Source organism: Mytilus edulis, chromosome 13, assembly GCF_963676685.1.
Source record: "Mytilus edulis chromosome 13, xbMytEdul2.2, whole genome shotgun sequence".
NCBI lineage: Eukaryota > Metazoa > Mollusca > Bivalvia > Mytilida > Mytilidae > Mytilus > Mytilus edulis.
Genome location: NC_092356.1, coordinates 3,216,209 through 3,243,194, shown reverse-complemented (window position 1 = coordinate 3,243,194; position 26,986 = coordinate 3,216,209). Strand labels below are relative to the sequence as shown.

At 33.0% G+C, this 26,986-nt stretch overlaps 2 protein-coding genes across 5 annotated transcripts in view; both read right to left on the bottom strand.

The window, feature by feature from the left end:
* LOC139502323 (uncharacterized) overlaps window positions 1-18,143 on the bottom strand; it is a 54,824-nt gene extending 36,681 nt beyond the window's left edge. For 2 of the 4 annotated variants that reach the window (XM_071291768.1, XM_071291766.1), the window contains exons 1-2: window positions 17,593-18,143; window positions 8,217-8,359 (exon numbers count right to left, since the gene is read on the bottom strand). Coding sequence is in view for 1 of the 4 variants with exons in the window: in XM_071291765.1 (XP_071147866.1) it covers window positions 540-542 (3 nt within the window). In the remaining 3 variants the exon portion in view is untranslated. Of the gene's footprint in view, window positions 1-539; window positions 1,320-8,216; window positions 8,360-17,592 lie in introns of those variants that run through there. The other 2 variants (XM_071291767.1, XM_071291765.1) reach the window with 2 other exon arrangements.
* A 2,495-nt stretch (window positions 18,144-20,638) lies between these two features.
* Window positions 20,639-26,700, bottom strand: LOC139502319 (zinc finger protein 227-like). The gene is made up of 2 exons (XM_071291758.1): window positions 26,596-26,700; window positions 20,639-23,660 (listed from the first exon to the last, which is right to left on the bottom strand). The coding sequence occupies exon 2, from the start codon at window positions 23,619-23,621 to the stop codon at window positions 22,602-22,604; it is 1,020 nt and encodes a 339-aa protein (XP_071147859.1). The 5' UTR covers window positions 23,622-23,660; window positions 26,596-26,700; the 3' UTR covers window positions 20,639-22,601.
* Window positions 26,701-26,986: the final 286 nt, after the last annotated feature.

Genomic DNA, 26,986 nt, shown 5'->3' with positions numbered 1-26,986 from the left:
TACATTAACGTCGTCGATGTAAGGCGTCAAAGAAAAAAATTATAATAGCCTTTTAAGACGTCATAATTATTTGGACTATAGGGGGGTATGGATTATTTCTGGAATAGCCCAATACGAGGGGGAGGACAGGGGGGTACCCTTCTCCCTTCTCCCACCCATCTTCTCCTTTCTCCTACCCCTGTTCTCCTTTCTCCCATTAGAATAAAACATCTCCTTTTGAGATATTTTTTCTTGAAATATAAGAAAAAATTTTAAAAGGAGAGATATTTTATTTTTTCTCCTTTCTCTAACTTTTTCTCCTTTCTCCCAGCCTTCCTCTCCTTTCTCCTACCCCCTTTCTCCTTTCTCCCACCCCCTTTCTCCTTTCTCCTACCCCCTTTCTCCCCGTCTCCCTTACGCCTGTCCTCCCCCTCCAATACGGCAATAGTGAATAATCAACAATAAGGGATTCTACACTTCAAGAGGATTTTCCAACTGAAGTGGTTCATCTGGTAAAGGTGGAAAATACGGGGGGGGGGAGGGGTCCGCCACTGTCTCACCATTCCTCCATAATTATTTTTATGGTTGTGTTTCCTATTCTTATCGTTGCGTTTTGTTGTTAGCGCCTTATGACAAATCCATTAAATATGTGCATGATGTGTACACTGGTTTTGCTGACGTATCTATTATACAATAAACTGCATATCGGAATCGGTTTTTGAGATCCGGATTGGACACGACTGGTGTGCGACTAAACCCGAGACTCGCCGAGCGTTTTACACTCCTACCTAGGAGTCTACTCCCGTATTCGGAAGAAGAAATATTTAAAATTTAACTGTCGAGAGTGGATAAATATCGTATTACACGAGATTTGGTGGTGGAATCTGTTTATCTAATGATTTTCTAACAATACGCAGGCAAACTTATTCCTTCTTTGCGACTGATCTGCAAAAAGATGTGTTCTTTCTATGTGATGTCATCAGGCATGGTCGCCTTTTTTTCATGCCGTCACAATAGGAAATTCGGAGGAAAACAAGAAAATTCGACGTCATAATCGGATTTTAACCAATGAAGAACTGAGATCAAACGAAGCACACGTGGATTTTTTTTATACAATGGGTGCACTAGAAAGGGATAAATTGACTAAAAATTAGAGAAAAATATTTATAAAACTTCTGAGTAGTTGCTATTGTAGAGGGGGAGGACAGGGGGTACCCTTCTCCCTTCTTCCACCCCTCTTCTCCTTTCTCCTACCCCTCTTCTCCTTATTTTTTTTTTAATTTACCGGAAAAAAGAGAGATATTTTATTTTGTCATATTTTATTTTTTTGTCCAACTTTTTCTCCTTTCTCCCAGCCTTCCTCTCCTTTCTCCTACCCATTTCTCCTTTCTCCCACCCCCTTTCTCCTTTCTCCTACCCCCTTTCTCCTTGTCTCCCTTACCCCTGTCCTCCCCCTCATTGTACGTATTTTAAAAAATAACGATTTTTTAAAATAAAAAACAAATAAAATAATTGTTGAAACTTCATTTAAAAAAAACGGCTATTTTTAGGTTGTCCCGCGTAACATATTTCAGTTATTGTAACCACTAAACTATGATTTTCGTCAAAACTATTTAATATTTTGAAAAACGTGTTTTTCCATTATTAAACAGAATAGTTCCTCCATTCCTTTATGCATTTTTATGACGTTATGATGACGTCATAGAAAAAAAAACGCGTTCAATACTAAAAGGGCAAATCTGTCCCGCGGGAAAAAAAATTGGGATTCCAGATTTGAGAATCAAAAAATATTTATCTAAAATGAAAAAAGTGTAGTATTTGTATTTACTACATCAATGTTAATTTGCTTAATTTTATGAATTTAAAGACAAATATCCTGAAACATGATATATGGTAATTTATGAGCGATTTTTCAAAGGCTTACAAGTTTGTCGCACCGCCATTTTTTAACTTAAAAACGAACTCAACTCAAATTTACGTCCATTGTTTGCTTATCACTGCTCTTATAATGGTAGAATTTATGATTTTTTAAAATGTTATTTTTCTTAAATTTTCAAAAAACTGAAATACATCAATTTTCGATAAGTAGTTAAAAAGCACCGTCGATTTTGCCGAGTCTTACAAGAATGTCGCACTTGCTTAAAAACAACGTTTCAGTCGAATTTTCGGTTTGAACGTTACGAAATATTCGCGACGTTGTGTTACGCTTACATGTACGAACATATCGCGCGTAACGCCTTAGACATATCCTATCATATATTTTTTTCACTATGTCTGACGGTATTTTGTACAGAATATTCTACAATCAGACAAAACTATATAAAACATAATTGAAAATTTTAAGATGTGCAAATCACAATGACATTGGTGTCCTGTATACTGACAGTGTAGTATATTCTTCAGGATGACAGTGTTCAATGATTTAATTGTTTGCATCTTTTTGTTGACGGTTTACCGTAGCGGTTGTTCAGGTGCAGAATGGTCGTTCGTTTAGATTAGTTGCCCTTGGAAAAACGCGTACACAATATTTTCCCAAAAGGTGTAAAGCAATTTTCAAAAACATTTTTTAATGTGTGGCAACATGTCAACATGTCATATTTGCTGTATTTGAAGATGTTTTTGATAATCAAATATCAAATGTGTATTTATTTGCCCTTGTGAAAAAATAAATTTACCAATATCTGTCTAATAGACCACAATAGATAAAAATATAGCTTGACTGTACACTAGACAGGTCTGTGCCGATGATTTGCCATTAATTTTGTATATAGTGTACGGAAGTCATCGGGGTCGTTTGACCTCCAAAAAAATAGAAACACAAAATTAATATGCTACTACGTTACACAAATCCCTGAGTGTAAATCTGATGTCAATTTATATTTCCCAATAGATGTACATGTATATGTATTAAACGAGTACCAAGGTCCTAGCTGTAATATATACCAAATGAATGTGGTCTATGGTCCAATATCCAAAATCTAAATACAAGGTTAGATTCAGCATATCATAGAACCCCAAGAATTCAATTTTTGATGAAATCAAATAATGTCAATTTTAGACCTTTTAGACCTCAATGTGGACCAATTTGATAACCAGGACCAAATATTAAAAATCTAAATACATGATTAGATTCAGCATATTGAAGAACCCCATATATTCAATTTTTGTTAAAATCAAATAAAGTTAAATTTTGGACCCCGATTTGGACCATCTTGAAAACTGGGCCCATAATCAAAAATCAAAGTACATGTTTAGATTCAGCATATCAAAGAACCCCAAGAATGCAATTTTTGTAAAAATCAAACTAAGTTTAATTTTGGACCCTTTGGACCTTAATGTAGACCGATTTGAAAGTTCGAGGCAATTTGGACTGCAAATGGAAAATGAAGGTTAATTGGATATGGACCCTTCAAAGAGCTGTTACAATGGTTCTTATCTTGCAGTGACCGTAGCACTCTCTACACGAGGCATCGATTTACAGTATGTATGAAAATTTAATTGGTCTATACTTTAGGTTCAAATAATATGAACCTCATGAAGACAAAGCCTTCCAAACTATTTATGGCAATACATTAATTTATCATATCTGGGTATATGTAGGTAGAATAGTTTTGCACTTCCAGTCTTGAAGTAGTGTTGATGTGTATCTCAAGAAAACCAAGGCTGTCCAAAGTTGTGATGATAATACTTAGAATCCCAGTTGCTTACAAAGTATGTGTATATTTCTTTCACCACAAAGTATTTCTGTTAACAACTTAGTATCACTGTTCTCAAAGAAATTCTAATAACTTTCTAATATCTAAAAATGTTTGCACTAGCTGTTTCCTCTCTTCTTTTTTTAAGAAAATTGTATTCTTTGCTATATGTACCAACTGCTTCTTTTTTGCGTAAATATACTTTTCTAAACCAGTGAATGAATTTCGTTCAAACAAACTTCCACAAATTAATTGGGTTTTCGCTTAGCAAATATTTGACTGTTCATTGCTATATATGGGGAGTGTATATGGTGTATCCTCCATTTCTTCTAAAATTTTAGAATTTATTGAAACTTTCTTAGATTAATTCTTAACCATGTTAACTATATAATACCGTTGTATAATTTGTTTTTTTCCTAATGTGAATAGGCGTTGCCGTCAGTTCATATTGTTTTTCAGAAGATTGGTAGAAGATTATTTCTTTACCCTTTTAAAGTATATGTGCTTTTGAGACATTTTCTGACTCCTGTCCTGTTCAAAAGTTTGAACGATAAGCTGCAGATTCTTTTTGTTATCAGGGGGTCTCATTGGGGTGTGCCGATCCCGGATCCCGCTTACTGTTTTGTCACATTCCCGTTTCCCGCTTACACTATGTACGTAAGCAATTCTCATTTTTTTGTCATTTCCTGGATCCCGCTAGACCTCATTTCCCGTTTTCACGACACAATAATTTGACTTTCACGTTTCACGCTTACAAAATAATCGGCAATCCCGCGTCACGCTTAGACCCCAATGAGACCCATTTATCATAAAACTTGTCCTAGATTTTTTCTAAAGATTTTGATTGATTGGTATAGGCTTGCGAATTATGTGGACAGTTTTTTTTTTAATTACCATTGCTTACCATGCATGTACATATTGTATATGTCACATGCCTTTTTTCCTCTCACACAATGCTTTGAAGGGTACATAGAAACAACTTATATCAGAGGTTAAATCAGCAATGTCTTGGGCTCATAGGTTAAATCAGCTTTATCTTGGACGAGTTCAAAAATCAGTGTGGATTACTTACTTTAAAAAGAATAATGCCCGTTGAAACATGAACTATTTGGGAAATTGTATACTAAGCGCTCTCATGTGTACAACTCTTGCCATATTTTTTTTTATGAAATAATGATTTCACCCAACAAAGGTAGGTGTGTTATACATCATGGTGTAGAAAATCTATTTATATTTATAACATTTTAGTGGGGAAAACAAGCGGAAATGGAAATATAAGGGAAGATCACAAATTAAAAGGGTTTCCTTGTTAATGGTTTTAAGTATAATGTTATGTTTGGATTACCTGCTTTTAAATTATAATGTATAAAGAAATGTTGTACTGTCTTAAGGTGATTAGCTGTCATTGTATTTTTAGAAGTAACTGGTGTATTATGCATGATTGTTCTACCTCTGCTGTGCACGTGCTTAATGGCAATACAGCAAAAAACAGCTGTAAATGCACAATGTTAGGATCATATAGTGAACAGTGAAAATAAGTATTAACAAGAATGTGTTCATAGTACATGGATGCCCCACTCGCACTATCATTTTCTATGTTTAGTGAACCATTAAAAAAGGGGGTAAAAAATCTAATTTGGCATTACAATTGGAAAGATCATATCAAAGGGAACATGTGTACTATGTACTATTTCATGTGGACCATGCAATTTGGGTCAAAAGTCTGAGTTAGCTTTAAAATTAGAAAGATCATATGATAAGCAACAAGTGTACTAAGCTTCAAGTTGATTGGACTTCAGCTTCATCAAAAACTATACCTTGACCAAAAACTTTAACCTGAAGCAGGACCGATTCTATTTGAATGAATTAATGTTGATGATCATTAATGACCCATCCAATAAACGGATAACCTAGAACAACAGATTGTGACACCTGATGTTACTGTTGATTAGCTTGGAGTCGTAAAGAAAGCCAGGTAAAATTTCGTTATTGGCGGATCATATCAATACGAACAAAATAATATACAATCCATCTTCAAAAAAAGGCAGGGCGCCCTGGAAACTGTACAAAGGGCACAGGGCGGCACTCGGGTAAGGGCGGGTGGACCGCCCTGTGAAAAGGACTAGCTTGAACACTGTCCATACACCAAATATAGTTGATTTATTGCATGTAGTATGTGATATTAGAACATTGATATTGAATTGAAAGTAAAAGGTTCAATGGGCCGGGTGTTTTATATATTATATATCATATCCATTTTACAATATCTTAACATTTAGATACAAAATGAAACATATTGTGCGCCATGTGGGAGCTTACATGTGTCACTCTATGCGCCATTTCTGAACAAAAAGCGCAATTTTCAGGTCTCGTAGCCCAGCTGGCTACTGATCTTTATAAGTTAATCTCTACCTCTGAGATCATCATCTTCCCACTCACTGGATGTATAACCCACATCAATGGTTTAATAGCTTTAGATTTTCAGTAAGAAATAAATTTAAAGATACCTTTGTGCCCTGTAACATAATTTTCAACTTCAAAAATTAAAAAACTAATGCTAAACAGCCTATACAAGTCCTTGTTCTATTAAAGTGTATCAATCCCAATCCCAATCGGACAGAAAGTCACAGGACAAAAAGTCACAGGACATAAAGTCACAAATTAGGTAGGACAAAAAGTCACAGGACAAAAAGTCACAATTAATCCTTCGACAATTGTTTGAATATATAAAAGAAAGATCTTGAAATATTATCTTTTTATTACATCTATTCATTTTGAAGTGTAGGACATTGTTCATAAGCTTTGTTAAATAAAAAAATAGTAAATTTTAATCATTCAAAAATTATATTTCTTGGCACCATGAAGCCATTTAAGTACCATGTCATGATGACATCTTGTTTTCATAACAATTATTTGATCATTATTGATATTTATTGAATAATTTTTAATTACAAAGTTGCTTTAAGTTTAACACTTCAAGAAAAAAACAAAACTTTTATTTTTTAAATTATTTTTTCTTGCTTTATAAAGAAAAATATTCTAAAAACTAAATTGTGACTTTTTGTCCTGTGACTTTTTGTCCGTGACTTTTTGTCTGTGACTTTTTGTCCTGTGACTTTCTGTCCTACATTCTTTTGTACACGCTATGGTTAAAAAAAATTTCAAACATCAATGACTTCATCAAATCTTAATCAAATCATTTGAAACTTGGATAGCAGCTTCTTCATGATCAAGAGATATAGCATGTTTCAAAACTAAATTTTGAGAAAAAAAAAAGATTTTCTTTCTGAATTTCACTGGTAATTGGAATAAGTTTTTTGCACTTTACATTTAGGTTCAGTCTGTAGTTAAAGTTCTTTAAACATCGTTTACTTTATCGGCATGTCTCTTTGGAATTCCTTCTAAATTGGATCGAGGCACCTTTATGATCAAGAAATTGTACCTAAAAATATTTATCTATTTTTCCACAATGTACTGATAAATGGACTTAGGTTTGTTTTTTTTTAATTTTTTTTTTTGCATTTCACATTAAAGGGTAGTGTATTGTTAAAGTTTTTAATTATCAATATTTATATCAAACCTTCATGAAACTAACTGAAACTAGTACCAAAGCTTTTAGTGATAAAAGTACAGTGTTTTTATCAAAATTTAACAACAATATAGATTTTTCCAAAATTGATTGATAATAAGACTTATTTTTTGTCAATTTACATTCTGGTACAGTCTGTTGTAAATCTTTCCGTCATCAGAGACTCTTATTAAGTATTATGAGGTGGGGAACATTTTTCTTCAGGACAGTTTTTGAAGATCAACAAATTAAGAGTTACATGTTATCACTGATTCCATGGAACCTTAACGAATTTTTATAGTATGGATTTATTTTTCCAAAGGCCACATCTGTCTAACCCCTCGCATGCATATGCACCAGTTCAAAGGCAGGAAAATATTGGCCATGGGTACATTTAGTAGTTCTATTTTGTATGTTTGTTGATGTTGTGACAAACTAATGTGTTATACTGTTCGATATATATTTTTTTTAAATCTTGTCGGGGTCATTCAGAGCTTGATACCCTGTTGAAAAACTTGAGGTGACCACAGTGAATTTGTGTCTTGTATTATGACCGTTTTTTATTCATGCCTATGCCGTTCTAAGCCAAGTCACCATTCATGCAAAAGTTACCTTTATCAATGAGCAAATTTGAAAATACTGATCATATACACCATTGGAAAAATAAAACCATATTATAAAAAACACTCCAGGTATTCTTCCTCTATTTTTACAAATTGAGATGCAAATGGTAAAGTTATACCGAAAATAGAGAAAAATCAAAAAGGCAGACACCGCATTGCTTTTGCAATGTCGACTGATTCAGGTAAACATGATAATTAAGGTCTCCAGAAAGACGATTTCAGGTTTTGATGTATAACTGAAACTTGAAACAGTCATTTCACGTGATAGTATAGAGAAATGAATTTGCCACAGAATAGCATTCTCTGATTTTTAAAACAATTTGAGTAAGAGGTTTTAATTTACACACTTACCTCTAATTGATCTAAAATGTATCTCTCTCATTCAGCTCCGGATGTCTCTCTCATTAATTTCTTTGCATCACATTTGGTGGTGAATGAGAGAGATTGGTAGGCGTGAAATTGCGTCATGAAGTGAAAAATTCTGCGGTAGATTTCTATAAAAACAAAAATTACCCAACTTTTAGAGCAAAATTTCTGTACTTTGGAATAAAACTCTCTGTCAAAAAACTATATCATCCCATGCAGGAATCTTTTCTCTTTAAAATTTTCGGATTAATCAGATGAAGCATTTTTGAGTTACTGTACGACATTCAAGAAATATGGCATTTTTTTAAAAATCAAAGTCCCATAACTCTGGACACATCGCAAAATTGGAAAAAAAAAAGGTAACCAGACATTACCAGCCTAATTTTAAAATTTCAGTTCAATTGGATGAAGCATTTTTGAATTCATGAACGACATACAAGAATAAAGAGCTTGGCCGAGTGCACCATGATATGACCGCAATGATCGACAAGTGTTGACACACTTCTAAAGTGGACACAATAATATGTTTGACACAGTAATTTGCTGGACACAGAAATTTCATTAGTACTAAAAAGCACCACTTTGGCCCTTAATAGGTTGGAAAAACTGCAAGTCCTAGCTAAAATTCTCTGTTGGAAATTTCATAAGGACTCTAAAGAAAAAAAAAACCTTTGAAATTGGACGAGAAATAAAAAAGTTTGTTTTTTGGGATTGAGCACCACTTTGGCCCCAAATAGCTCGGAAACGGTACAAGCTACGTTAAATCCTTCGAGACTCTATCAGTGCAGAAGTTCATAAGGAAAACAATGAAAAAATCAAAATGAAAATAAGATGAAAAATATAAATTTCATGAAAAAAAAAGAGAAGTCCGTTTTAGCCCCTTTTAGCTCTGAACCCTTAAGTCCTAGCTCAGATCTGTAAAAATTCACTTATTTTCTATGATACTCTTTGATCTCACCAATCTTAGTATTTACAATTACGTGTATTTCATTTCTCAAACAAAATCTTCATATTAAGTATTATGCCTAACCGGTTAACCGAATAATCGTTCGACCGATTAACCGGTTAACCGGTAGTTACGTTGATGTTCAAAGTCTTATACAAAGTACTTCACGAATGACTGGTTTTATGATACAATAAATTGACATTTATCCCAGGGTATTATAACACAATAATGCAAACACTAACACAATTAGGATTTCAATATGTAATAAATTACAAAAAAAACAAATTTATAAGTATGTACATTTAGAAAGAACGAAAGAAGAGTTATTCACATTTTTCCTCGGGTACATAGTTTTTATTCAGGAATATTATCTGGTCGATTACAGAGGAAGATAGTCGATTTCTCAGTTTAGTAACAATGAGACCCGCGCATGAAAAGATTCGTTCTGACGGAACAGAGGTAGCAGGAATACTTAAATATTGTCTAGCTAACACAAAGAGTCTGGGGAATTTACAATTATTTTCTTTCCACCACTCGAGTGGGTTTGAATCTTGCACAGCACGCTCCTTGATGTATAAGGACATTTCCGATTCATCTTGAAAGGATGTATCTTCGTCGGTGTCAAACAAAAGAAAGTCCAAAGATCGTTGGACTCTTTGTTTCTTGGCTGGTTGCTTGTCAACTTCAGTTCCAAGGTTTTTTCATGACGTTTTAACTGCGGGCTTTAATGGCACATCGTCTAACTTGGACTCTAACATTTCAATGGCGACTTTTTTTTGTTCTGGGGAGAAAAAGTTAAGTGTTCTATGCCTCGGATCAAGTAAGGACGCTAAAGCATGCTGTGTAGATGCAGTTTCAATGTCATACGGTTTAAAGCGGGTGATGAGTTCTTCCGAAATACTTGCTTTCATTTTATGATCATTTAAATACATCATAAAATATTACAAGAGGCTCTCAAGAGCCTGAATCGCTCACCTTAATTTTTTTGGTTAAATCTCTCATCAATGATTATTTTGGCTTTTCAATTTATTTAAATGTTCTTTGAATCGTCCTATTTTCTTCAAAAGCAAAAAAAAATCATTTTCTCCTATGTTCTATTTTAGCCATAGGAGCTAAAAAAAAAATGTTTCTTGACATACAAGGAAATAAAATATAAAATTTATACTAGATACTCTGAAACTCATTTAGCCTAAGTTTGGCTGAAATTGATACAGCAGTTTCAAAGGAGAAGATTTTTTAAAGTAAGTCAACATGATTTATGAAAATTGTTTAAAATTGACTATAAAGGGCAATAACTCCTTAAGGGGTCAATTGACAATTTTGGTCAAATTGACTTATTTGTAGATCTTACTTTGCTTAACATTTTTGCTATTAACAGTTTATCTGTATCAATAATATTCAAGATAATAACCAAAAACGGCAAAATTTCTTTAAAATCATCAATTCAGGGGCATTATACCTGAAAAAACAGTTACCCAATTCAGCTGAAAATTTCAGGACAGGTAGACCTTGACCTAATAAATACTTTTACTTCTTGTCTTATTTGCTCTAAATGTTGGAGTTTTTGAGATATAAGCCAAAAACTGCATTTTACCCTGTGTTCTATTATTCGCCATGACGGACATATTTTTTGACGAAATAGAAAATAAAACACAAACTTTATTTTATACACCCTACTGATAATTCAGTTGAAGTTTGGTTGAATTTGGTTGAGTAGTTTTAGAGGAGAAGATTTTTTAAAGTTAGCAAATATGATGAACAAATTGTGAAAAATTGTCATTAAAGGACAATAACCCCTAAAGGGGTCAATTGACAATTTGTGTCATATTTACTTATTTGTAGCTCTTACTTTGCTGATCATTTTTGCTGTTTACAGTTTATCTTTATCCATGATAATATTCAAGATAATGACCAACCAGATGCTCCGCAGGGCGTAGCTTTATACGACCGCAGAGGTTGAACCCTGAACAGTTGGGGCAAGTATGGACACAACATTCAAGCTGGATTCCGCTCTAAATTTGGATTGTGATTGAATAGTTGACACAGCATAGGTTTCTGACACAGAATGAATGTATTCAAATGAACTTAAAATTTTTGTTTTCTCTTAGAGCAATTCACTATGCTGTTGAATATTAATCCTCTCAAAAAAATGTTTGAAGAAATTTTCTTTTTATTTTATTTATGAAATTTCAAATGAGAAAAATCGAACCCAATTTTTTAATCACATCCCCCTTTCCCTTATTCCAAAACTAATTTTAATTAAAATATTCTAATGGAGTTTGCAACAATTACTACTCATTTAAATACATCATGAAATATTAAGATGTAAAAAAACTGCTTGTTATCACTGAATGGTAAAGATTATTTAAATTTATCAGTTGGTAGTAAAAAGTGAATATACATTGTATATTGTATATAACAAAGATTTAAGTTGATTCTGGACAAAGAAAGATAACTCCAATTAAAAAAAATTCTTGCAATAAGATATTTCTTGCTTACTATACTGGACAAAGAAAGATAACTCTTAATTAAAAAAAAATTTGCTATTTCACAATATTGTGAAATTAGATATTTCTTGCCATTGCACAATACTGTGCAATTGAAAAGACTTGCTATTGCACAATACTTAATATAATAATTTTAGATCCTGATTTGGACCAACTTGAAAACTGGGCCCATAATCAAAAATCTAAGTACATGTTAAGATTCAGCATATCAAAGAGGCCCAAGAATTTAATTTTTGTTAAAATCAAACTTAGTTTAATTTTGGACCCTTTGCACTTTAATTTAGACCAATTTTAAAACTGGACCAAAAATTAAGAATCTGCATACACAGTTAGATTTAGCATATCAAAGAACCCCAATTATTCAATTTTTGATGAAATCAAACAATGTTTAATTTTGGACCTCGATTTGGGCCAACTTGAAAACTGGGCCAATAATCAAAAATCTAAGTACATTTTTAGATTCAGCATATCAAAGAACCCCAAGGTTTCAATTTTTGTTAAAATCAAACTAAGTTTAATTTTGGACCCTTTGGACCTTAATGTAGACCAATTTGAAAACGGGACCAAAAATTAAGAATCTAAATACACAGTTAGATTCGGCATATTTAAAGAACCCCAATTATTCAATTTTGATGAAATCAAACAAAGTTTAATTTTGGACCCTTTGGGCCCCTTTTTCCTTAACTGTTGGGACCAAAACTCCCAAAATCAATACCAACCTTCTTTTTATAGTCATAAACCTTGTGTTTAAATTTCATAGATTTCTATTTACTTATACTAACGCTATGGTGCGAAAACCAAGAAAAATGCTTATTTGGGTCCCTTTTTGGCCCCCAATTCCTAAACTGTTGGGACCAAAACTCCCAAAATCAATACCAACCTTCCTTTTGTGGTCATAAACATTGTGTTTAAATTTCATTGATTTTTATTTACTTTAACTAAAGTTATTGTGCGAAAACCAAGAATAATGCTTATTTGGGCCCTTTTTTGGCCCCTAATTCCTAAACTGTTGAAACCAAAACTCCCAAAATCAATCCCAACCTTTCTTTTGTGGTCATAAACCTTGTGTCAAAATTTCATAGATTTCTATTAACTTAAACTTAAGTTATAGTGCGAAAACCAAGAAAATGCTTATTTGGGCCCTTTTTGGCCCCTAATTCCTAAAATGTTGGGACCAAAACTCCCAAAATCAATACCAGCCTTCCTTTTATGGTCATAAACCTTGTGTTAAAATTTCATAGATTTTTATTCACTTTTACTAAAGTTAGAGTGCGAAAACTAAAAGTATTCGGACGACGACAACGACGACGACGACGCCAACGTGATAGCAATATACGACGAAAATTTTTTCAAAATTTGCGGTCGTATAAAAACTGCAAAATTTCCTTAAAATTACCAATTAAGTGGCAGCAACCCAACAATGGGCTGATAGATCTTGACCTAATCTAATAAACATTTTTACTCCATGTCAGATTTGCCCTAAATGCTTTCGTTTTTGAGATATAAGCCAAAAAACTGCATTTGACCCCTATGTTTTATTTTTAGCAATGGCGACCATGTTTGTTGATAAATCAAAACTACGGATACAATTTATAAACTAGATACCCTAAGGAACATTCAGTTAAAGTTTGGAAGTATTTGGCCTAGTAGTTTCAGAGGAGAAGATTCTTGAAATAGTTTACGACGACAGACGACGACCACAACAGACGACGGATGCCAAGTGATGGCATAAGCTCACTTGGCCCTTCGGGCCAGGTGAGCTAAAAATGTAAAAAAAGAATATACGACGAAAAATTTTTCAATTTTAGCGGTCGTATAAAAACCAAGAATAATGCTTATTTGGGCCCTTTTTTGGCCCCTTATTCCTAAACTGTTGGAACCATAACTCCCAAAATCAATCCCAACCTTCCTTTTGTGGTCATAAACCTTGTGTTTAAATTTCATAGATTTCTATTCACTTTTACTAAAGTTAGAGTGTGAAAACTAAAAGTATTCTGACGACGACGACGAAGACAACGACACCACTTGATAGCAATATACGACGAACAAATTTTCAATTTTTGAGGTCGTATAAAAAGTCATCCTATCTTCTATTATTGATCTTATGAATCTTTGCTCTAATAGAATTTTAAATTATCTGCCCTTTGCAGATGTCTATACTAATCATTTAAGTGTAATTTCATGGACAATGAAAATCCCATTTGTCTGTTATCTTCAGAACACTGCTCATTTACAAGCCCCCAAGGAGCAATTTTTGAAGGCCTTGTGCAAATACTTAAGATCTTTGTGCAATCAGTTTCTTTGTTGAATTAATGAGATGAAACATTTAACTCTTAATAAAAAAATTGAGCAAACCTGGGAAAAATCATTAAAGGCATCAATTTACATCTCAAAACTTGATGACCTTTGTGGGATTGTTAGAAAAATTTACTTGTACAAGTAAATTTTTGAGAAAATTAAGGGGAGATTATTCAAACATTATTTATTAACTTATATGTGTATATTTTTTACACTTCTTCAAGTAAATAAAAATAACTTTATACAAGTAGTACCCCTAACTAACTTTAATGTTAATCTTGATAAAAATTTAATCCAATTGATCCACATAAAAGTGTGTCATTCCTATTAATAATAATAAATTACATGCATGTAAATGTATGGCAATTTAAAGTAAGCAACCAAACGACAAAGAAAATCAATCATAATCTAGGAGCTTTATTCAGTCTTTAACAGTAGACAAACTAGATACTATTGAGATGGGAGCCATCTCTGTGCGCCCCGCTGTCAATAACGTTGGGTAAATAAGTTGTATGGATAATCTGATATGAAGCATGAAATATTAATGGTTCTCGAGAGGTAGAGCGGACACAATTTGTCAAGAACAACGAACGGATGGACAGACCGACAGACTGACCTTTGACCTAGGATGCATACATTATGACACATTCTCTGGTGTTGGTTAATATATATGTTAAGTTGAAAATGTTTGTCAGGTATAAAGTATGATATAATAACAGCTGTCCTCTCAAAATATAGTGTGGATCAAATTTGTTAGCGATGGACAGACCAACAGACAGACAGACCTTTGACCAAGGAAGTTGTACATACATTATGACACACCCTCTGGTGTTGGTTAAAATGCGTGTCAAGTATAATATTTGAAATCATAACGGTTCTCAAGATATAGAGCGGACACGATCTTCACCACAGGACACGGGACAACCGAAACCAAAGTTTTTTTTACCTAGGAAGTTGTACATACATCATGACACGCCCTCTGGTGGTGGTTAAAATGGATGTCAAGTATAAACTTTGAAATCATAACGGTTATCAAGATATAGAGCGGGCACAGTCTTCACCAAAGGACACAGGGTTGTCAACTGAAACCAGTTTTTGACATTGACCTTTGACCTAGGAAGTTGTACATGTATACATCTTGACACACCCTCTGGTGTTGGTTAAAATGGATGTCAAGTATAAACTTTGAAATCATAACAGTTCTCAAGATATAGAGCGGGCACAAAGTTAAAGTGTTACGGACGGACAGACAGACTGATCACTATAGGGCGACCCGCCTTAGGCGGGGCCCTTATAAAGAAGCACAGCCAATTGTTTTGAGACACAGAAAGTATTATAATTTGGACTCTGTAAGGGGTTTTTTTCACAAAATTTCTGAGTTTAACACCTGGAGTAAAACTTAAATGCAAGAAATTGGCATATTTAGATTTAACCCCAACATATTTTGTATGGACCTACAGTGCAATGGTTTTTCGATGGTTTATGTCTGTCATATTTGTTTTACAGAAAAAAATTTATAAAGACCATTTATTTTTTTATCTAAATTGTTTACATTATTTATGTCGTGGCCTTTTATATATACATGTAGCCTTTGTGGTAAGGGTTTTTATCATTGTTGAAAAGCGGTATGGTTTATAATTCCTCACATCCATTTTATTTGAACTGTGGTGTATAGTTTTCCCTCTGGAAATCATACCGATCTCTAAAATTTAAAAATTGATATCACAACCTACTTAAATTCTAGTATACATGTAATAATTTAAAAAAAAACACATTTCATTTTAAATAGATCTTATTTGTCTCTCATAATACATGTAATATGTTTAAAGGTTTAAATGTTTCAGCTGCTATTGGTTCACTTCAGTTTTGTATTCTGTGTCCAAAATGGATGTTGATTAGAGAAGCTGAAAATCAGCATCATTGACTAGAGAATGCCAAAAAATGGATGTCGATTAGATAGGCATAAAATTAGCCTTTGATTTGGAATGTTATTTATTGTGACGTCACATTTGGAAGTTGATTTGAGGAACGGACGTCGATCTGAGTCTAACATATATGTACAACTTTTTGATATAATAAATTAAGGACTTTAACTCACAAATGACTCAGTCAAATTATGTTAATTATGGACATCTTAGCTCTTAGCTATAAATTATATTATTGACACTCATACCTCATCCTTGGTCAATATAATCTGAACAGGTCCATATATACATGTAACATATATATTGACCTCCTCAAAAGTCCATAATTGATAAATATAAAATAAAAGCATGACTGAAACTTCTTTTATTACATGGCTGAATAAACCAAAGCTGAACTAGCTCCATGCCCACACATTTTGTTTCCCCTCTTAAAAAAGACTCAAGTTTAAGTCCCACTGAAGACATACATGTACATATATATTCTTACATACTTTTGATTTTTTAACCCTGTATGCTAACATTCCTATGTAAATTTTAAAATTGTTTGTATGCACATTGAACGACAAATTTATGTGACGTATAAAATTTACAGACGTCAGACATTCAAATTAATGAATGTGTTCGTCGAATCCGGGTCCGTACGCCCTAATTCACGTTCGCCCTAGTACCTGTTCGCCCTGATACCTGTTCGCCCAGGATCCATTCGCCCTGATTTTTATTTTTTACTAATTGTTGTCTATAGTGGCATACTTTTAAGTATTTGAATAAAATATGTTGAAGTTTGTTGAAAAAATCACCGAATATTGATATTGCCGCAATCAATTTCATCATTTTCTCTTTGATTGCAGTAGAATACTGGAATACAATGTATTTATCTTTGTTGATATTTGTTAACAAAATAATTGTATTCAGTCATTCACTAATGTATGCAGTATAACTTAGACTAGTCTCAGAGTATTTTAATGAATGAACTTGTAAATCCGTTTTACAGTTCGTACATTTTTTTAAATTAATTTCAAGCTGAATATATTATCAAAACAAATTTGTTTTTTATATTATAAATCCATCAAAAGACAGGTATCACGATAAGCAGTGATCCGAATTAATTTGTCATAAAACAATAAATTAATGATCCTTAACAAGCCATAAACTTTTAGATATTTCCATGTTTCCATAAATTTCAAGAATATATACCATAGAAATATATCTGATTAAGTTTATTCAACTTCAATGCCCTGAATATTAATATTTTTAGTAGGGCGAACGGACTCTAAGGGCGAACGAACTCAGGGCAAACGGACCCAGGGCGAACATGTTACTAGGGCGAACGGTCCCGATACCGTGTTCGTCTATAGTAGATGTTTCTGTGTTCTGTTAAATTGTTCCTTTTAAAATTGTTATATGATGATGACTGAGGTACCCATATTTTGACTATTTTATTTATTGTGTCTGTTTATTTAACGCATCAATGTAAATATATCGAAAATTGATGAGACTGTCATTAAAGTGAGAGGGTTAGAGCTATAGAACCAGGTTTAATCCACCATTTTCTACATTTGAAAATGCCTGTACCAAATCAGGAATATGACAGTTCTTGTCCATTCGTTTTTTATATGTTTTGTTATTTGATTTTGCCAAAATGTTTTACAGCCACAGGTAGAAATGATTCGGAATTTGAAACTTACTGTTTATGCGACGAGATGGGTTCCATCTGTTTTTGTAATTTGTCTTCTGTTAGACGTAGCTCCGTGATAATTCCTTCCACATACTGTTGTTGTTTCAATTTTTGTTCTTCTATTTTGAGATCAAAGTCAAGGTTATCTATAATTACTTTCATAACTTCTTGTTGTTCTATTGTTAAATTTCCATAAAAACCAGTTTTGTCTGTTACTAACTGAAGAACATCGGATGGTGTTGGTTTAGCAGTTCGGTCGTAGAATATGGCTAATTTGTCAAGATCAAATATCGTCCAATCTGAAACATTCTTTGGCAAAGCACCGAATGGACGTGATTCATTACTAAAATTAGTGTCTCCTGATGACGAACAATTATGCCCTTCATCGTCCGAAGTCGTCTCGTTATAACTTGGACGTGGACGTTTCCGCAACAATTTACGCGGCGGCTGTTTAGACGCCATGAGGAATGAGCAGTAGCGAATATCCGGTCTGCACAAAAAAAAAATTAAAACCATACGCACAAAATAGTGCACCGTTATTCTTCGCAGACACTGTATACTGATTACATTACGTAACACAAATCACAGATAATTTATTAATAATGTTTAAATTTTAAGAAAAGGGGTGATATTCATTTTTCATAGATTGATTAATTATTTTCAAAATAATTCTAGTATATAGAAGGGGAACATTGTTTATATGTCAAACAAGTATGCATTCACTAGTGATTACTAGTTTGTCATTCTGTCCGTCAGTACAATTTTCCAAACATTTTATCCTCATGTTTGAATATATTTATTAGATATTTGATATAAACTATGAACACTCATAATATTACTAGGAGGGGGTCAATTTTGTGTTTCCAGTGGAAACATATTATTTTTGTGTTTCCAGAGGAAACATTTTGTTATGTTTCCAGGGTTTGTCTAGATTTTTTTTTGACTAATTGTCAATGTTTTCCCCTCCTAATTTATCTCAGAAATTTTTAGTGTTTCCAAGGAACACATTTCATTCTTTTTTATGTGTTTGGCACGGGGAACACATTCTTTTTTTTTGTGTTTCCAGACTTGTCTAGTAATTATTGTTTAACTACTTGTTAATCTATAATGATGTCGTCTAGTATTGGTTTCTCTGCTTCTGAAAGATTGTATTTTCATGTTTTAAGGACAGATTTAATTCCAATCAGTTTCCGTGTTTCCTGGGGGAACATTTTTTCTTTGTTTCCAGGGGAAACATTTTTTAGGGTGTTTCCAGGGCAATCTATTTTTGTTTTGTTTTTACAGGGGAAATTTTTTTTTTTTTTTTTCAGGGGAAACATTTTTTTTTGTGTTTCCAGGGGAAACCTTTTTGTTTGTGTTCCAGGGGAAACATTGTTTATGGTGTTTTCAGGGCAAACTGTTTTTTTGTGTTTTTCCAGGGGAAACTTTTTTTGTGTTTCCAGGGAAACTTTTTTTGTTGTCGTCTGTAACTATCATGTGATGGGTGCCTCAGGTGCAGCAGGACTATTTTCCACTATCGAACACCTATTGTGACTTTTAATTCTCAGTCTTTTGTTTGCATTGTGGTGTTTTGGAAATGGCTGCTGGCCATGTTGAGGAATTTTTGCCCTGGCTTTCTTAGTTCGGTTTGAATTTTCCTTTGGTTTCTTCTGCCTCTCAGTTATTTGGATTTGCCTTGATTTACAAAAAATCTTGACAAATTTTGTATTGCTACATGTTAAAAAAAAAATCCTCAGCAAACATACCTTGCTTATGATAACAAGCTATTACTAAAAGGTATGCATGACTAATCTTTGCTAGTTTTTAATAATAGTTTTGAAATTTCTTTAGATGAAAATGTTATTAATATCAACCTACCAGAGATGCTTTAGTATATATATAAAATGCAGTAAAGGGGCACTAGCTGTCAAATTCAAGTTCACCGATTTTAATCAAATTCTCATATTTTATTTATAACAATGTAAAACATTTATCTATTAACTATTGAAAGTCTAAAATAAATAATAAACAGGGCACGAGCATGAAAATGCTTCGTGTGTATTTTAGTCCAGACGCCATCTAATTAATTATCGAGTTGACCTCTAAAGTTATGCGATGGCCATATAAGCGATGTAAACATAAATATAGTTATAAATAGATTAAGTAAACTCGTGCTGTTGGATTATTCTAGGTCTATTTAATTCCATATTATAGATGAAAAATAAATGTTTATCATCGTTTTTACCTGTATAAGAATGATTTTTGTGGATCGAATCAGTCAATTAAATGATTTATCTTTGTTTCACTTTCAATGTTGACATTCTTTTCCTTTAAATAACTTTACACATATAATTCACGTATTATCCATCTCAAGCTAATGGGTTAAATTGAAGTTCACATGAATACGGATTCAATGATGTCGAATTATTCACTTGCAAGTGAATAATTCATAATCAATGGTGTTTTTTTTAGCTTATTTTGACAAAATTGAACCATACTGGCTGCTAAAAGCTAATTATTATTTCACTATTTGCATTTCATTTATATTGATTGAGCAAAAAAAAAGATATTGGATTTTTTTTAAATTTCGTAGCTATAGTGCCCCTTTAAGAAAAATTAAGAATACTCTTCACTGGATAATAATATAAATCAAAATGTAGGTAAACAATATTTTCAATTCTAAGTTCAATACCATATAAAGATAAGATGTGGCATGACTCATTTGCATTAATACCAAATCTCCTTATTAAAAGTTGAGTGGTGTGTGTATTTCTTTGGAAAATTTCAAAGTTTTTCTCACAGGTCACCCAGTTTGAATAGAATATTTTGACATTTTGCTGTGCTCTTGGATTTGAGTTAAGAGCCAACCAAAGCTCACGGCCTGTTGGTGGGTAGTTGATGACTATATGGTAAGCTCTGGATGTCTTTTTGAGTATTGCATACGGTGATTTGGTGATGTCTTCATGCCATGCATTGTCACATTACTTTATATAGACAGCTTATCAGTCAACCTGATCTATCAAAGTAGCTCTCCTCTCCTTTTGTATAGTCAGACGAAAAACAAGATATAAACTGACTTAGCTTGGTATAAACATGTTTATTTAATATACTCATATAAATATAAAAAAGAAGATGTGGTATGATTGTCAATGAGACAACTCTGCATAAGAGACCAAAATAACACAGAAATTATCAACTATAGGTCATCGTACGGCCTTCAACAATGAGCAAAGCCCATACCGCATAGTCAGTTATAAAAGGCCCCGAAATGACAATGTAAAACAATTCAAACAAGAAAACTAACGGCCTTCTTTATGCACAAAAATTGAACGAAAAACAAAAATGTAACACATAAACAAACGACAACCACTGAATTACAGGCTTCTGACTTGGGACAGGCACATACATTTTGAATGTGGCGGGGTTAAACATGTTAGCGGGGTCCCAAATTCAAGTCAAATTGATATTTTAAAACAACATAAAAGTAAAAAAAAAATAGTTTAATAAATGTTGAAAATATTATTGTGTTTGTGAGTGGAAAACTACTTAAAATTGTAGAAATATTCAAAAGTAGCTCTCGCGTTTTTGTTCTGCGGCTACGTTTACGGAACACCAATCAAGTAATCGATCTTGACGTCATCATGACTATGGCTTCAATATTCAATGGTATAATAAAATATCATGTTCTGCTTGTCGTAGACTCAAAAAGACTTCAAGTTGGATTAGATCTACGAAGACTAAAGAACGTTCATGTGTGGTTTGGCAATTGTACATGCCCACGACACCGTCCAGATATTGTTCGGAAGATGTTTTGAGAAATAACGATGCTACCGGACATGAAAAATTAAACTGTTACAGTATATTACAGAACACAAAACTGGCTATCTTTGCTGTAAATACAAGTTAAAAACCGGACATGGTTTACATTAAAGCTAAAAATCCCAATCCCACGGCATCAAATAATTTAAAAAAAAAACATATGATACTACCATATACCTCTAGTAGGCAGTAAAAGTGCTATATGTACGTTTTGTTTGGGTCTAGCCCAAGAATAAGTAAGTTCAAGTCTTTTTATAACGTTATCGGAAGGACATACTAATACAAAAACTTAGTACCAGTGTTATATGAACGTTATCGGAAGGACGTACTCCTACAAAAACTTAGTAAATGAATGTATCGGAAGAACATATTCCCACAAAAATTGAGTACCAGAGTTATATAATATGAACGTTATCGGAAGGACATTTCATACAAAAACTTCGTACTAGTGTTATATGAATATTATCGGAAGGACATACTCCTACAAAAACTTAGTATCAGTGTTAAATGAATGTATCCGAAGGACATACTCCTACCAAAATTGAGTACAAGTGTTAGGCAGCAACCATTTGATTTTCTGGGGGGGGGGGGGGGGGGGGGGCTATGTTTTTTTTTCTGGACAAATTTTTTTTTTCGCCTGCAGCGAAAAACAATCTATTTTTTTCGCGACAAGTCGCAAACAATTTTTTTCTTTCAATTTTAGCATTACATATAGTGGCAGCTGAGGGTGAAACAAACATTTTTTTTTCTTAGAATCAAAAACAAATTATTTTTTTCTCCAAAAACTTTTCCAAAAAAAACCCCAGAAAATCAAATGGTTGCTGCCTTATATATATATGAACGTAATCGGAAGGACATACTTGTATAAAGGTCATCACATGTATGAATTTTTGCATACCACACTTGTAAAGATCATAACGTTCATGATTTCTCGTGTATCTATTGTCACTTAATCCTTCACTCAACACATGTACACCACTTTTGTAAATTTCACGAATTCTCGTGTGCCTATAAAAGTGACTTTTTCCACTAAATTATTTACCGATACAGGTAAATGTGCATGCAATTATTCATCACAAGTATGGGTTATAATGTCTTTACGATAATAACCGTCGGAACTAAAGCTTGTACCCATACGTCACATTTTAGGTCATCTTTTATCAGTATGTGTTTTTGTATGTCTCAGACAATTACTGATTCTGCCAACTCTTTTTCAAAATATCACATCTTATCTTTCCAAGTATGGATTTTCATGTGTTTATTACGATTGCTTTTGTGACCAAATGCTTTACCACATACATCACATCTGTAAGGTTTTTCGCCAGTATGTGTTATCATGTGTGTACGACAAGAACTGCTTTGGCCAAATTCTTTTCCACAAATATAACATGCGTAAGGTTTTTCGCCAGTATGTTTTTTCATGTGTACATTATAGTTGCTCTTGGCACTAAATTCTTTACCACATTCATCACATTTGTAAGGTTTTTCACCAGTATGTGTTCTCATGTGAATTAGACAACTATCTTTTTTGCCAAACTTTTTTTCACAAATATCACATTTGTAAGGTTTTTCGCCAGTATGTGTTCTCATGTGAGTTAGACAATTCCTTTTTCTGCGAAACTGTTTTCCACAAACATCACATCTGTAAGGTTGTTCACCAGTATGCTTTCTCATGTGAATTCGACAGGTGCTTTCTCGGTGAAACTCTTGATCACAAAAAACACATTTAAAATGTTTTTCCCCAGTATGAATTCTCATGTGTTCATTATAGTTGCCTTTCTGACCAAATTCCTTATCACATACATCACATTTGTAAGGTTTTTCGCTAGTATGTGTTCTCATGTGAACTTTACAGTTATTTTTTTGGCAAAATTCCTTTCCACAAATATCACATTTGTAAGGTTTTCCACCAGTATGGATTTTCTTGTGTATATTATAATTGCCTTTATGACCAAATACTTTTCCACATTTATCACATTTGTAAGGTGTTTCGCCAGTATGTTTTCTCAAATGAACTTTACAGTTACTGTTTTGGACAAATCCTTTTCCACAAATATCACATTTGTAAGGTTTTTCACCAGTATGGATTTTCTTGTGTATATTATAATTGCCTTTGCTACTAAATTCTTTACAACATTCATCACATTTGTAAGGTTGTTTACCAGTAAGATTTTTCATTTGACGTAGACAAGAACTTTTTCGGTGAAACTCTTTGTCTGCAGTAGCCTCTTTACTGGACATAACTAAGTGTTACAGTCTGTTCACAGATGTGTTTTTTATCTACAACATACAAATGCCAATTTATTTAAAGATGGTAGGTAAACTATGTAATAATTACAACTATAAGCAGTATGTATTGTGTACATACATTTGTACTAGAAGTCTGATTTTTTTTCATTTATCCCTGTTCAAAAAAGTATTAGGCCTAAGATCTTGCATGCCAGACGCGGGTTACATCTTCATAAGACTCTCAGTGATGCTCGAATAAAAAAAAAGTTAAATAGCCAAATCAAGTATAAATTAGAAGAGGGTCAATAATTTTTCACAGATTTTTCCAAAATACGACTACGGTAAATAGTTTTGCTTGAGTTAAAAAAATCTTTAGGATTTACAAGAATTCAGAATTACGCCAACTGTAAGTTTAAAAATATGACTATGTTTACATTTATATCAGTGATATTCATGATAACGCAGAAATGTTGACTAAAAAAATTATATCAAGACAAAACGTTGCATAGCAGAGGCGCGTTTCGTCTATAAGAGACAAACAGTTGGCACTCAAATAAAAGAAAAATAGAATTCTAAATAAATTTAAAATCTAAGAGCATTGCGTAAACAATTCCAAAATACGGCTACGGTTATAATATACACATGAGGAAGAAAACCCCTTTATAATTCGAAGAATATTGCAAATACTGCAAACTGTTATTTTTAAATTTATAAAAATTAATGAATATGAATTCTTGATAATACCTTTTTAACATCCACTATGCTCGTGTCTGTTGTGAGGTTTTAGATTTCAACAAACGTAATTTATGTGTATTAGTGGTAAATTATTAAGTTAGGGATTTCGTTACCACAAATAACTTAAAACTTGTACTTTATTCTTCCATAGCTATAAGCTTATTGACCCTTTAAATAAACTTATTCTAAATGTTAGCATTTCATCTCTGTATTTGAATATTGGTTTTATGTCCCATTTATGCCATTATGTTTTCTGGTCTGTGCGTCAGTCCGTCTGTTCGTCCGTCCGTCCATTCGTTCGTCCCGCTTCAGGTTAAAGATTGTTGGTCCAGGTAGATTAAAGATTATGGTCGAGAAGTTTTTCATGATCAGCTTGAAACTTAGTACTAATGTTCCTTGTGATATGATCTTCTTAATGCCAAATTAGAGATTATACCCCATTTTCACGGTCCACTTAACATTGAAATGATAGTGCAGATGGGGCATCCGTTTACTTAGGACACAACATTTTGTTATTGGTATAAATATAGATTTTGCTACCGTAAATTAATAGCAGACTAGACACTATTGTTATATACATATGCACTTTAATGGATCTACCATCTGTCGACGCATGTATCTTGGCGTTGAACAAGGTAATGGTTTTCTCTAACTGTTTATATGACGTCTTTCCACTGCATCCATCCATTGTATATTGGATGTGATTGATAATTTAGTCTTGATGCACGATTGTTTTTTATTTGCTTTGAACTAGCTGTCACTGACTGCGAGTCTTCTCAGATATGTACTTTTTGTTGTTGGAATGTACAAGTACCATGTCAGGTCCATGTGTTTTCTTATATGTATTTAGCCTTTTTCAACACAATTTTATAAAATTGAGAATGGACATATAGTTCGTTCATATGCTATGCTGTTACATCACTGTCCGAATTAAGTATAGGGTTGAGATTCCGCTAACATGTTTAACCCCGCCACATTTTGTATATATTTGTCTGTACCAAGTTAGGAGCCTGTAATTCAGTTGTCGTTTATTGCTGTGTTAAACATTTGTTTTTCGTTCAGTTGTTTTTACATTAATATACATGTAGTTTTGTCGTTTGGTTTCATATTTGTGATTTTGGAGTCTTTCAAAGCCGACAATGCGGCATGGGCTTTGCGTATTGTTGAAGGCTTTACAGTGACCTATAAAGATTTGTTAATTTCTGTGTCATTTGTTCTTTTGTGCAGAGTTGTCTAATTGGCAATCATACCACATCTGTGTTTTTCTGTTTTTTTTTTTTTTAAATATGATGGCATACAAACCATAAAAGTTTGAAAGATATTTGTCAAACAGTTTCACAGCATTTGCGTTCAAAACGCCTTGGGCAGTTGGAGTGACGGATAGATACTGTTACTATATATATATCTATATTCAATAACATTTCAGCACAGGCACTTGTTTCTGTCAATATGTGGTTTACTATCCATACCCGTACTAAAAAATCACTCGATTTTTAATTTTAGTACGGGTATGGATAGTAAACCCCATATTGACAGAAACAAGTGCCTGTGAGTAAAGGCCCGAAAACTCGATCGTGATTCAGTTGTTTTTACTTGCTCTTGATGTAAACGTGTTATATTGGTCCTTATGGTATTTTGCTTAAGGTATATAATTTGATTCTTTTGTGGCCAAGAAACGTGACCGTGACGGCTAAAATAGAAAATAAGGATAACATGCAGTTTTTGACTTATATTTCAGAAACTAAAGTAGTTATAGTAAAATTGATAAGGAGTCAAATTATTCAACAGGTCGGCACTAATTCTGAAAAATCCGACAACCCAATGTTAAAAGCAAGATATACATGTTTAATTGAGATATATATGATTAAAGACCGTACACGTAAGTTATAGTTTGATGCAAGCGCATACGTCATCATATATACGTCTTCAAATTTCGAAGTTTAACTAAAATAAACGCAATTGAGCTAATTTTTGGTGCATCTGAAAGATAATGTAAAAGCCTTTAAGAATAAATAAGTTTTTCATAGAAAAATATAATATATTTGCAGGGAAATGCATACTTAAACCCCGTGCCTACTTTGGTGAATATATATACTTTTCAATTAACCGGAAACTGTTCATGAGAGAAATGTAAAAATAGTTTCGATGAAACCTTTTCAAATTACGTCAACGAATAAATATCAGGAAATAAGTTAAAACTCAAATGAAACTAAAACAATTGATATGTTTGTACAATTCAATTGTATCTTACCTCTATTTCCATAAGTTGTGTCTTTGTTTATTCACTTTGAAAAAACACACAGATTTGTCAAATTCTGGAAATTCTGGAAAACCCAAAATTGTGAGGCTGTTTATTTTTATTACGTCATGTAGAAATTATGCGTATAAATATGTGACAACTTAACGAATCGAATATGTATGTTGTTTATACAGAACAAACGCCACATTTATTTTTACTATACATACAATTCTTATTTTAAGTCAACAATATAAATTTTAGAACTGTATTTTCTTCAATTTAAGAACCTTGCTAAACTGCAAAAAAGATATGTTTTAGGAAAACAAAGTCCTCAATCCCAACTTCGAAGATATTTATAAATATCTTGATTTTGGACTACTTGGTATTTTTTGCAATTTATTTT

Excerpts from the sequence above, each read along its gene's own strand:
- LOC139502319 (XM_071291758.1), bottom strand. The coding sequence starts at position 23,621 with ATGTCCAGTAAAGAGGCTACTGCAGACAAAGAGTTTCACCGAAAAAGT.